The sequence below is a fragment of the Galeopterus variegatus genome, unplaced genomic scaffold (assembly GCF_000696425.1).
Source record: "Galeopterus variegatus unplaced genomic scaffold, G_variegatus-3.0.2 Scaffold6827, whole genome shotgun sequence".
NCBI classification, from domain to species: Eukaryota; Metazoa; Chordata; class Mammalia; order Dermoptera; family Cynocephalidae; genus Galeopterus; species Galeopterus variegatus.
Genome location: NW_007732938.1, coordinates 68,411 through 81,485, shown reverse-complemented (window position 1 = coordinate 81,485; position 13,075 = coordinate 68,411). Strand labels below are relative to the sequence as shown.

General features: G+C 54.1%; 2 protein-coding genes and 1 pseudogene across 2 annotated transcripts in view; all 3 read right to left on the bottom strand.

The window, feature by feature from the left end:
- Positions 1 to 749, bottom strand: part of FUOM (fucose mutarotase) — a 3,688-nt gene extending 2,939 nt beyond the window's left edge. The window contains exons 1-2 of the mRNA XM_008591310.1: positions 620 to 749; positions 163 to 298 (exon numbers count right to left, since the gene is read on the bottom strand). Of these exons, the coding sequence (XP_008589532.1) occupies positions 163 to 298; positions 620 to 749 (266 nt within the window). The remainder of the gene's footprint in view (positions 1 to 162; positions 299 to 619) is intronic.
- A 1,232-nt stretch (positions 750 to 1,981) lies between these two features.
- Positions 1,982 to 3,956, bottom strand: LOC103606755 (annotated as a pseudogene).
- A 1,520-nt stretch (positions 3,957 to 5,476) lies between these two features.
- Positions 5,477 to 13,075, bottom strand: part of ECHS1 (enoyl CoA hydratase, short chain, 1, mitochondrial) — an 8,136-nt gene continuing 537 nt past the window's right edge. The window contains exons 2-10 of the mRNA XM_008591309.1: positions 12,625 to 12,685; positions 11,637 to 11,861; positions 11,099 to 11,226; positions 10,061 to 10,160; positions 8,932 to 9,036; positions 8,363 to 8,482; positions 6,991 to 7,058; positions 5,926 to 6,029; positions 5,477 to 5,678 (exon numbers count right to left, since the gene is read on the bottom strand). Coding sequence (XP_008589531.1) covers positions 5,964 to 6,029; positions 6,991 to 7,058; positions 8,363 to 8,482; positions 8,932 to 9,036; positions 10,061 to 10,160; positions 11,099 to 11,226; positions 11,637 to 11,861; positions 12,625 to 12,685 — 873 coding nt within the window. The 3' untranslated portion in view covers positions 5,477 to 5,678; positions 5,926 to 5,963. The remainder of the gene's footprint in view (positions 5,679 to 5,925; positions 6,030 to 6,990; positions 7,059 to 8,362; positions 8,483 to 8,931; positions 9,037 to 10,060; positions 10,161 to 11,098; positions 11,227 to 11,636; positions 11,862 to 12,624; positions 12,686 to 13,075) is intronic.

The following is a 13,075-nucleotide window of genomic DNA, read 5'->3' as shown; positions in this document are numbered from 1 at the left end:
GAGGTTGGGGGCTCCCCAGTGCCCCTCCCCAGCCCATCCACCTGGAGCTCCCTCAGGCCGAGGGGATTCAGCCGCCGCCCCCTGCGGCCTCCCCTCGCCAGGGTCTCTGCCCTCCAGCCACGTCCTGGTGGTCCCAGACTTCGCAGAGCACACGGAACCCACCTGGTCCCTGATGTCTCGGGATGGGCAGCGCAGACGCAGTCCTTCAGCTGAGTTCCTTGACGCTGCCCGGAGCAGGGAGGACACCCATGGGCCTGCCCAAGGCGACCCAGGAGGGCCGGCAGGCCCAGCCTCCACGCTAAGGCAGGGGGTGGGAATGGGTGGAGTGTGGGAACACCTAGGGGTCGTCCACCCTATCGCCCCAGGTCAGCCTGCTGTGAAGCCCCCTGTCCAGAACAGCAGTGTCCTGACCTTTGACTCCAGGGCTCCAGCTGCCTGTTCTCTTTAGGACAGAACCTTCTGGTCCCTCCATCCTCTCCCACCCCAGGACCCCAACACTGGGTGTCCAGAATTGGGAGGTTGGGAAATGTATCCAGGGCTCCAGCCCACCCTCCAAGTCTCCCTCACCCCCTGCTGCTGGCCCCCTAGAGGCCTGGGATCTGGGAAGCCCCCTGGCTACCCCCTTCAGAGCCAGGACCACCAACCACACCCTGCTTTCCCTGCTCAGGGTGGTTCTGGGAGGAGATGCCCACTCCTCCAGACAGGTGCTGGCGGGGGGTCTGCTCCCTTCCCGGAAGCACTGTGGACATCTGTGACTGCCTTGCTACATGGCTTCTGAGGTGAGGTCACAGCAGGCAGCCAGGAGTCCCCTGATTCCCTCTTCCTTGCTGACCTTTGGAACCCAGGCCCATACTGGCAGGAAGCTCAGGGCAGGAGCAGAGCCCAGCTGGGGCCAGCTGATGGCCAGCGTCAAGCACAGACTGGCCAGCAGTCCTGCAGACCAGGTGCCTCAGCCCTGGAGTCTTCCAGCCGAAGGCCCAGATGCCCCTCATGGAAGGAGACAAGCTGACTGCGGTGCCCTGTCTGAATTCCTGATCCACAGAAGCCGTGAGAGTTATAACCAGTGATGGGCATGGGAAGCCGCTAAGGTAGGGACAGTTTGTTGGCAGCAACAGCTGACTGACACAGGAGGCTCTGTGCCCTGTGGCCTCGGCCTTCAGCCCTGTGTTTGCTCTCTCCAGTCCCCAGCTCCCGCACTCAGGCTGGAGGATAGATGCCAGTGGTGCCCATGCTACACTGGCCTGGCCACATCCCAGGTTAAGGACCCACCACCAAACCTCACTGTCCAACCTGCAGGCGGGCTCTTGCCCAGCCACAGCTGGCCCTGAGGGCCTGCTCCCACCCCTCCTGCCCTCCGGCCTCACCCCCCAGGGCGGCCCTGCTCACCTGTCCAGGGGGAGACGCCCAGCTGGAGCCCAGACAGGGCAGCCCATGCCAGGACCCCTCCTGCCCTCCGGCCTCACCCCCCAGGGCGGCCCTGCTCACCTGTCCAGGGGGAGACCCCCAGCTGGCGCCCAGACAGGGCAGCCCATGCCAGGCTCTGTCCCCTCAGGGCCCACCATTCCCACCTCATGCCAACTGGTCGTGGGGCTGTGTAGCCAGTGCAGTCGCCATAGGCTCAGCCCTGTGGTAACATTAAGAGCTTAGAAGCCTGGTAGCTGGTGGGAAAGGTCTGGAAATGTCCATATATGAATGACAAAACCACAGCAAAAAATCTGAACAAAACAGGCATTTCCATGTCGTCCTGTTTGGCCCTGGAAGCCCATCCTGATGATGAGCTCGCAGCAGCACACTGGACACACAGCTCCAGGCTGGCCACAAAAGCAGGGCAGAAGTTGGGTAGCTGCCTGGGGGACTCATCGTGTGGTCTGCAGGGCCACAGGTAGGTTGCTTTGCATGAAGCTGCTCCCGACTCCACCCAGGGTGAGGGCTGTATCTGAGCAGTTTCTACCGCAACCTTTAAGAGGAGAGAGCATGTATGTCCCCCAACGGTTCATCTTTTTAATGCAAATATACAAGGGAAAGCAAGTTTTATAGAGATAGATGAAAAGGAAAATTTCAGCTTCAAAAACAAATGAACCCCGCCCCCCCCAACAGTTATGGGGCCAAAGGTCAATTAACTCGAGTGAGCAAAAGTTTTGCTCTGGGGTCTGGGGTCCCCCTCCTGGGGCAGCCACACCTGACAGTCTCCCAGCACTGTGCTGTCCCCAAACTCCCCCAAGCCCTGGGGCCAGTATGAAGCATAAAGAAGTCTGATCCATCGGCCTGAGAGGTGGGCTCCTGCCCCTGCCACATTCTGGAACCAGGTAACTAGGTTCAGACCTGAGATGCACTAGGATGCAGGGTCAGTGTTGGGCCGTTTCTTAGCTTCCAGTTGAGCATGGTGGGGTAGGGCAGGAGAGTGAGACTCCCGAGGATTCTGGGGTTCCGTGGCATCCCAGTCAGGCCCTCAACCCCTTCCCATGAGCAGAGCGCTGCCCTGGTTTGTAGGGCTGAGTCTCCTGGTGGATGGGGCCCTCCACAGAGCGTGTGGGTGGGGGGCTCGTGGCAGCCCGGCCCCAGGCCTGTTAACCTGCATGTGCCAGCATCACACCTCAGTGGCTCTGAGGGTTGGGAGCCCAAGACCAGGCAGTGACTGTACCCCTTCCACCTGTGAGGCCCCCCAGGCTGTAGGACATCTTTGCCCCAGGCGACAGGACTTGCACAGATTCTCCCAGGACACTTGCTGGAGAACTGATTTTGAAATGGACGGTTCAACGCTCTGAGCCAGGCTGTGAGGTAAGAATAAGGCAGATGTTTGGGGGTGGGGGAGTTGGCTTCCTGTCATGAGTGCACCCTGTTTCCCTGAGCCCTGCTAGGTGTCTGATGCTGCTCAGTGATCCAGGGGACAGGGCCGCCCCACCCTCCCGGAGTCTAAAGCCACCAAAGGAAGCTCCCAGAGTGGGGCATCTCATGGCGGCTCTCCAGCTGCTTCTGTGTTCTAGATCTGCAAACCTCATGCAGCATATGGCGCTAAGCGGGACAGCTGCTGTTCGTGTGTCTGTGTTTCTGATAGGGCCCTTCACCCACTGAGTACTCCTGTGAAGATGGGGATTCCAGTGCCTCCCTCAGGTTTGGTCCAGCTCCAGAAATTTTATTTTCTTGGAGATAAACCCATGTTATTGTCCATCATTATACAAAAATCTAGAATGGATTTGTACAGAAAAAGCAACAGTAAGTGAGTGCAATAGACATCACTTAAGTTTGGCATTTTTTTCTGTGACGGTCGGACGGTAGCCACTTGAAAGCACTTGTGTCTGACTTCAGAGTGGGTTTTGTTCACTGGCCAATCCTACCATAAAATCAAGGCTTTCACCATCTGTCTGCCCTACTGGCTCTGAACAAAACTTCTGAGGTTTTCAAGAAGTCATGAACTCCTGGTGCACCAGAGCTGTGCTGAGCTCCACCTACTCACCTGAAAAAGTGTCGTCCACCCCTCTGTCTTCAAGGAGATCCATTAGGAGATCCACACCAGGCCCGGCCCAGGGACGCGGTGTTGAGTGTATAACTGGTGCCCTTCCATGCACTCACCAGTGCACGGAAAGTAAACTTCCACGATGGAGAGAACGTCACTCTCAGCCACCTGCTCTTGTGTAGCCTCATCCTCTGGGCAGGGACAGTCCAGCGCCAGTGCCCCCTTGGCACCGTTCTTTATAACTTCAAACACAAAACTGGGAGTTGATGTCATCTCAGGCTCCCATCCTTCAACCTCTGTCCCTGTGAGGACTTCTCACCGCCGTATGTTGCTGGGATGCCCTTGCTAATGTTGAAGGTGACAGTGATCTTTTCCACAGCTACTTTCCGCACTCATTTAGCTTCCGCCTATTCACTTCCAGCTCCAACCTCCAGGCATCTTGGGGAGGGACTTAAGCTTCTGGAATTTCTTTTCCTTCTCAGTCTCATCACTCAGGAATTCAGCAAAGCTTTGTCTCCTCCTGCGTGCAGCGTGGATGGCTCCTGCCCCCATGCGCTGCCCTCGCCTGCAGCTCTGGGAATTTTAAGCGGACATCCGAGGGCTCAGATGCACGCAGCGCCAAGGACTCCTGCAGCCCAGCGAGTGCCCACCCTGCGCCCTGCCTCCAGCCCGTGTCCTCACGTGCACGAGGCTCACGTCACCAAACTGTGGGTGCTGCAGCAGAGCGCAGGGTCAGTGCAGGGCAGCTGGACTCCTGCGCCGCAGGAACAAGCAAACCATGACAGGTGCACAGCACAGACGTCAGGGCCGTTAGAGAGCGCCTGAGAACGCCATTCAGTGATGAGAAGACATGAAATTCTGACAGCCACTAGGACACAGGTGAACCCTGAGGACACAGCATCTGAGTATGCCCAGGCGGCTGTGAACAGAATACCTCAGACTGGGGACTTACCAACGGGTTTCTCACGGCTCTGGAGGCTGGAAGTCAAAGATCAAGGCAGATGCGGTGCCTGTTAAGGGCTCATTCCTGGCTGCTGGACGGCCCCTGCTGGCTGCGTCCTCGCAGGATGGCAGGGGCCGAAGAGCTCCCCTGGCACTAGTGCCATTCACCATGGCTCCACCCTCATGACCCAATCACCTCCCAAATACCATCACCTTGGGGGTTAGGACTTGGACGCACTGAAGCATTGTGCTAAGTAAGCTGACACGAAATCACAAACACTGTGTGTTTCCACCTGCGAGAAGTACCCAGGGTTGTCAAATCCATGGAGACGGAGAATGGGGGTTGCCAGGGGCTTGGGGGAGGGGACGGAGAATTGGTGTTGAACACATGCAGGGCTCAGTTTAGGAAGATAAAAGGTTCTGGAGACCCCAAATACCATCACCTTGGGGGTTAGGACTTGGACGCACTGAAGCATTGTGCTAAGTAAGCCGACACGAAATCACAAACACTGTGTGTTTCCACCTGCGAGAAGTACCCAGGGTTGTCAAATCCATGGAGACGGAGAACGGGGGTTGCCAGGGGCTTGGGGGAGGGGACGGAGAATTGGTGTTGAACACATGCAGGGCTCAGTTTAGGAAGATAAAAGGTTCTGGAGACGGATGGTGGTGATAGCTGCACAGCGGTGTGAATGTACTCAATGCGGCTGAACTGCACACTTAAAATGGTGAAGTTTATATTATGTGTGTGTTACCAAATAGAAGAGAACGCTAATGAAACAGTAAGGGGCACCTACAACAGAAGCAGGAGAACCCCCAGGAGGCACTCTGGTGTGGAATGCCAATCTTACAAAAAGAAAGCCAAACTACATACCTGTGCATGTGTGCGTGACTGTACGTGTGCACATCTGGGCATAGAGAAATCTCTAGAAAGCGGTAAACTGTTCACGGTGGTTGCCCTGGGAGTGTGAGGCGGGCACGACTTACTGTGCAGATTTCTGTTCTGTTTGAATGTTTTCACTTACAATAAAAAAATAGTTTTACAAAACCCACTGCAGTGACAGAATGTTCAGACTCCAGAGGTGACTGACAAAGGCATAACGCAACTGCAGTTGTCACTTTAATCAGCACGGTGTCTGTTTACAGTTGGCACGGAAGCACCCCAAGCCCAGCAGCTGCATCCAACCAGCAGTAAGTGATGTGTGACCGGGCAGCTGCCAGCTTCCACCTGAACATCGTGTGCTAGGCAAAGGGATGGTTTTGTCATCCAAACATCTCTCTCTTCCTGAATTAAAGCAAAAAATTTAAACACACTGTAGGTGTCTCAGCAGAATTTTTGACTTAGAAGATCATGCTCTGGTCAGAATGCGAACCCAACCCAGACACAGACTCTCACACCAGCTGGGTGGAGATGGCCTTCCGACTGCGTTGGGAAAGAGCTCCAGCCGCGGCCACACGGCCACTGGATAGTAACTGCATGTCGCCAGCACCACCTGTTACAAGGGAATAATCTATTTGCCTTTGTAACTCACAGGTTGCGTTTTTCCTCCTCAAGTAGAGGTCTGGGTCCTCACTGGTCTTTGAAGTTGGCTTTTCTCTTCTCCACAAATGCAGTCATCCCTTCTTTCTGATCATCCTGGCAGGAAAAGGGAGAAAGGCAGAGGTGGAGGTTCTCATTTTCCCACAGAGCTCCTCCGCTGACATCTGCCTGAGCCTCCTTTTCCTGCCTTGCTCTCTACACTCAAGGTAGGGGGAGGGGTTCTGCAGAGGGATCACTGGGTTCCTAAACAATTAGGGCTGAGCCTGGGAATGGGGATTTTTACATATCTGCCTCCAACCCCCAGAGATGGTCCTTCAGGAACCACCAATGTGTGTTTGGAATAAACTCACATCTAAGGAGAACCTCAGCAGCACACATCCAGGTCATTCACCAAGATATCACCTGGATTCGTAGTGATCTCTATCAGGTGTCACCCTCAGTGTCACGGAGGACATTGGAACACAGCTCTATACTTGCACCCTTCCTGTACTTGTACATGTGTGCTCATGCATGCACACATGTGTACACATGCCCACACATGCACACACAACTTCACCTCTTCCTTAAGAGTCAAAGCTATTTTTAACCTTTCCTTTATAGAACACCTAGATATGACTTTCTGATAATAAGAAAGAGATTATAACCATAATTACAATAGTTTCCTTTAAATTACTGGTAGAAATCCTAGAAAATATTGCTCTAAAGCTTTGGATTATAGTATTACACTTGAGCTACATTACAAATAATCGGAACCATCTAGGAAAATTACGGGTAAAAATGAGCTGCATTTTACATAAAGGAGCGCTGATTCAGGTGCAATTTGTAGGCGCTTCTGTAATAGGAATGACTCTGTAAAGCCTTCCATACCTCTGACCTTCCCCACATTGTACTCTGTTAAAATCAAGACCCACTGATAGAACAAATCCGATCCAGCTAGAGTGGAGGCTAATTGTTCGGACTTCAAAGAAATGGCCTTAATAGCAAAATCTAAAGGAAAATTCCCCATGACTTGCACGGCTGGAACATGATGATTCTCTAGCTGAGCATGTTCACTCACAGTGGCAAAGGTGGAATAGAAGAGTTTCTTCTCCAGCTTGTTCCCTTCTGTTAATGTCATTTCAAAAGCTGAAAAAGAAACCCCTGAAGTCATGAACTGAGTTGTTCGCTGTGGGGACGTAGGACCTGCCTTGCATGGTGATGGGAAACCCTCCTGGCTGACCCACAGGTGCGTGTGACCCAGTGCTCCCTCCGCTTCTGCTCCGTGGGCCTCCCTCTTCAAAGCAACCACCCAGCTGAGATGAGCCAGTGAACCTCCCTCTCCCAGGCCCCGTTGACATCAGCCCAGGGCCCCCAAGAAGGCAGAGGCATGAGGAGTCGGACAAAAGGTGAAACAGCAATCTCTGTCCAATTATAAAAGGAAGGTACAAGGCAGAGGCATGAGGAGTCGGACAAAAGGTGAAACAGCAATCTCTGTCCAATTATAAAAGGGTGTGAGGTAGTGATGAAATGGAAGGTACAGAAAAACAGTTAAGGATAGAAACGAGAAAAGAGAACGTGGAAGCCAGAACTGAGAACAACCCAGGCACTGAGAAATGCTCTGGGCCTCGGCCAAGGGCCTCTTTTCAGCGAAGGTAAGGTGGAGGAAACTGAGCATGCAGGTGGGAGCAGGTGCACTGCTGCTGCTCTGGCACCTGGAGCAAGGTGTCCTCAGGGTGGGACTGAGCAACAGCAGGTGCCTTCACCTATGGCCTGGCCAAAACACTGCAGTGAACAGCAGCTTCTGCCTCAGAGATGCAAGTCACTCATCTAAGGCCACGAGCAAGCCTCCGAGGGACAGGCTGCACTCTCTGGAGATAAACAGACTCAGGGAGGCTGAGTGACTTGCCCGGGTCACACACCTGTCCCAGGCTCACTGAGCAAGCGGGCAGTCTTATTCCAAATGCTAGAACAAATTGTTACATTATAACTCCAGCTGTTCTGAGGAGAGGAGGTCAGGTCCCCCTCACTGGCAGAGAAACTAAAAGAATCCGGACCAGTAAGGAACAGTGTGGAGCTGCCCCCCAGGCCCACACAATGTTCTCAGCGAGGCTGTGCCAGAGCATGTAGGATGAGGGGGGATGCCTTCAACCCTAGAACCCGGCAGGGAAACAAAGCTTTGCCATGCACAAGACTCCACGGTTTCTCTTTAGGGAACACTGCTCCCTTCCCCCCGGTGCCCAGTGCTGCACTGCTGTCACCTCCCAGGCGGGGCCTGGTTCTTGGCTCTGGTGCAAAGGGGAGCTCAGAACACCTCCAAAGAAATTGTGAGTGACTGACTAGAAATTGGAACTCCACAAATAGCCAAAATCAAAATATTGAGAACCCTGCCATTTCTGCCCATAAAACTTGTGGCCTCCTGACTCCTTCTGTGGGATCCTGGAGACCCTTACCTGCATTCACTGACTCTTTGGCTATTGCTACTATAATTTTGGAATTGCTGGCAATTTTTTCTGCACACTGGATAGCCTCTTCCACCAATGTTTCAACAGGAAAAATCTTGCTGACAAGACCTAAAACACAAAAAAGGTGAATGACATGTGGAAACAGTACTGGTTTTATTCCTTTTTGAGTCCTAGTGACCACTCGGAAGCACAATGGACAGCTCCACACAGCAGCGAGGCCTTGCAACTGTGGTCACTGCTCAGATATGCAGGCTGGGCTGTCCACAGCACCCGACAGCAGGACACGGGGTCTGTGATCACCAATGGGGCAGGGAGGGTCCTTGGAGATCCACCCTGGCTTATGCTGGGCTTTAGGGACAAAGGATGGTTGCGTTATTATCCTTAAACCTGTGCATATGGTTACTCTTCTGCACGTACATATCTCACAATGTGAGAACAAAAGGCAATCAGCCTCCTGGGCCCTCAAGACCCAGAAGCTCTGTGCTGACTCCCACAAGGGACACCTGGATGTAGCCCTGGAGGTTCCACTTGGTTCCTGCTGCAGCCTTGGCCCCTACCTGCTTGCTTGGCATCCTGAGCTGAGAGCCGGTCACCAGTGAGGACCATTTCCATTGCCAGCGACTTTCCCACAGCGCGGGTGAGTCTTTGGGTGCCCCCCGCACCTGCAGAGGCAGAGGGGCTGCTGGTCAGTTGGCTCTGTGGCAAGTGAGGCCAGGAAGACCCCACAGACATGCTACAGGCACGTCCTGAGGGATTGAAGATGGGGCCTAAGACCAGAGGCCCTGTGGATGGACAGGCAGGGTAAGGCGGCCGTAGGTGGGACAAGCGGGAACCTCAGGGTGGGCCCTTTCCAAGCTTAGGCCCCACGCTGGTGCCTCCCTGATACCTCATCTCAGGACTGAGTCATGTGGCATCTGTGGGCCCCTCCCCAGCTCTCATCAACATTCTAGAAGCTTCTGGGTCTCCCTGGCTGCATGTGCTGGGTCTCCTGCACCAGCAGCTCTATTGTGGGGCTCAGACCCTGAACAAGTACCCTGGGATCACAGCTCAGGAACTCAGAACCTGCTGGGTCAAACCCAGAGGGCAGAGGAGGGCATCCTCAGAGGGAGTGTGGTCAGCTTTCCCTCAGGGTCTGGCTTCTACTCCTGGGCACTTCCCATATGTCCATCCCTCCTACCAGGTTGACCCTAGGGGCAGCAGGTGTTGCTCTCTGCCCAGTACCCCAGTGAATGTGGGGGTCCAACTCCTTGCTGTGCTGAACTAGGCGAGGCCATGTGACCTGCCAGTGAGATGGGCGTGGACGGACCCGAGTCACACTGGGCAGAGCTCTCAGCGCCAGCTGGGGTGACTGTGTTCTCTCTTCTAAGCTCTGACCTACAAGGATCTGCCACGGATGCAGATCGTGAACAGGAGAGAACCATGGTGGGTCTTAGCCAGCGTTGCTGCCGTGTGACCAGCCGTTCCTGGTACCATCAGACATGGGACGCAGCCCCAGGGCCACTCTCTGGGCTCCACCATGTCTGCCCTGGTCTCTGTGTGCTGGTCTGCAGAAGGAGCACTGGCCAGAACTAGAGCCGCCCACCCAGGGCCTCCAGTCAGATGTAAGCAATAGGCCCTAAGACATGGGCAGATCTTAAAGAAAGAATGACCTGAAGGGCTTATGCTAGAGATTTCACCACTCTTTACCTGGGATGGTTCCTATCAAGATTTCTGGCTGTGCAAACTGGGCTTTCTCGCCAGCATAAATGATGTCGCACATCATAGCGAGCTCGCAGCCCCCACCAAGCTGTAAAGCAACATTCAGCATCAGCATCCAGGAAGAAAATCACTCTATTTGCTTATTTAAATTTTCCATGAAAATGACAGAGTCCAGGTACGGCAAAGATAAACACAGCCATACAAAGTTAGCTAAGCGTTACAATAAATTATGTATATGTGGTTGATGCTATCACCAGGGGCTGACAAACTTATTCTGTAAAGAACCAGACAGTAAATACTTTAGGCTTTAGGTTCCTGTGGTCTCTGTTGTGACTCCTCAACTCTGCAGCTGTGGCTCACAAAGAGCCACAGAGAATATGTACACGCATGGGTATAGCTGTGTCCCAACACAACTCTACCTGCCAGCCCCTGGCTTACACAGAAGGATCTGATCAAATAATCATGTGTGAAACGACCCATCCCATTGCTTCTCCACAGACTGAGAACCAGCCCCAGCATTTCCAAGCAGTCCGTGTGACTACAGGGACCCTGACACACCAGAGAGGAGATAGGGCTCTTAACCGCAGGAAAAGAAGTTAGTTTATGGGGTGATGTGGGTCAGAACAGCATTACAATGATATCGGGTGGCTGGTTAGTTCAGTTGGTGAGAACACAATGCTGATAACACTAAAGTCAAGGGTTCAGATCCCCACCCTGGCCAGCCGCCAAAAAGGTAAATAAATAAAAAGTTAAATGATACAGAAAGGCCAAAGCCAACACCCACGACCTTGACCCAGCTGGGGGAGAACCCTGGGGAGAAGCCACCACGGAACACCCATCAAAGGCAGTGGGTGCCAAAACGTGTCTTCTCTTCACAGTTCTCGGCTCTTTGGCACTGTTTGGTAGGAGACACCTGTTGGCCTGGGAACTACACTTACGGCCTTTTCAACATAAAAATCCGTATGCTTTGTACACAAAGTGCAATTCCTCAAGCATTCTGAGAGGAGACGCTTGACAGACACTCACGGCATAACCGTTGACGGCAGCTATGACTGGCTTCTTGACCTGGGTAAGCCGGTCCCAGTGGCTCAAGAAGTTGCTGGAGTAACAGTCCTGGAATGTCTGGTTCTTCATTTCCTTGATATCAGCTCCAGCTAGAAGGAGTGGAAATGAGGTTCCACATACCAGACAGCAGACACCACCAGTCCTGTATCTCCCAAACCAGCAGTAGCTACTGAGTGTGCCATGCGTGGGCACTGCGGGTGCTGGGACAGCTGACCCCCGCTGGCCACGTGGACAGACAGCAGCAACACACTGTGATAGGTGCTATGACAGGTGACAGCTGTGAGGAGGACTCAGGAGGCCGGCAGAGCACATGTAAACGTTCAACACACACGGAGCTGCTCATCTAAGCGGTTCCCATGTGCGTTTTCACTTGTGCACCATCAAGGAGGTGCGTATCTGCCTGAAGCTTTCCATCAGGCCACACGCCACAGGTGTCCCTCCCACACCTGCCCAGACGCAAAGGCACTGGGTGATCTGCCACCACTGCTGTGCACCACACCTGCAAACGCCTTATCTCCGCCGGTGAGAACAATGGCCCCCACGGTCGGGTCCTTCTCGAAGGCCTCCAGTGCCTGGTTCATCTCCTCTATCAGGCCATTGCAAAGTGCGTTGAGTGCTTTGGGGCGGTTCAGCCGGATCAACCCCACACTGCCATTCTTTCCCTTTTTTTCTGTGATGATGTACTCAAAGTTAGCACCTAGGGCAGGAAGGCAGAAAGGGACCTCTGTTCATGCAGGTAGCAAACTGGGGGGTGAGGGAAGATGTGTCCTTCAGTGCACACAGCGTGACCCCGAGAGACCCTCTGAGGGATCCCCGTCCAGTCCTCAATGGCTCCCGTATGCAGCTCTCAGCCACATGGGCATACCGTGGCTGTGATACCCCTCTCTGCCTTCATGTCTGTTTAAACATTTCCTTACGTTAAAGAAAAATCCCCAGCACAGAACACAATCTGCAGCTGCCTTCCTTCTAGCATGCCTTGGTCATCTCCTCCCAGAACACGCATGTGACAGCCCAGGATTCTGCTGAAAGAAGGGACTGGGAAAATTAAGCCACGAACAGGACAGAGCTCTGGCCTAGCTGGGTGGTCAGCCTGGTGGGAGGTAGACAGAGGCAAAGTTCTAGGGTGATTGCCACGACCTGGGGGGCAGTCAGTAGACCTGGAGAGGAAGAAGGTGAGCCTGAAAAAACAAAGGTGAGTGTCTGCTGGGTGGTTAGTTTTTTAGTGGCAAAACAGTGACCACAGTGTGCATCCCATGGGTTTGCTGTGGAGTAACTGAAATACCACGTGTTTAATAGCAGGGTGCCTGCCTTGCACCAGGCCTGAGAATGACTGCTGACCATAGGTCAGGGGGCAGAAGTGGAAGGTCAAGAACTCGGGGTGAAACTAACACGAGCTGGTAGCTAATTGGGCATATGGGCTGAAAGAGAAAGAGGACACAAGGGTCCCTGCAGAGACCCAAGGAAGAACAGGAATTTCTCTGGAGCACCCGCAAAATTACTGCAACAACTGCGGGTGCTGGACTGGGGCAGGCTCTGGGCGCAGGCGGCCTAGAGAGGGAGAGGGTCGCCTTGGCGTTTCGGTCAGAGCAGCAGTGGACACGGGTGGGCCTGGACAGGAGGTGGCAGGACAGACAGTACCTGCATTTCCAGTCCGGGGCTGTCCTGCTGGAAGGCAACTACACCTCCTCTTAAAGCCACGTAAACGCAGGGGATTTCACAACCAACAACCAAGGGCGAGTGGGCCAGAGGTCTCGGCACTCAGCCCCGGGACCGAGCTGACCGCCAGCCAGTGACACACGGGCTCCTCCCTCCAGCTCCAACAGGGTTTGCTGAAGGGGCCGGGGTCCGGGATCTGCCGGGGTCCGAGGTCAGGCGGGAGTCCGGGATCAGGCAGGGGATTCGGGGTCAGGCGGGGAGTCCGGGGTCAGGGGGGGGTGC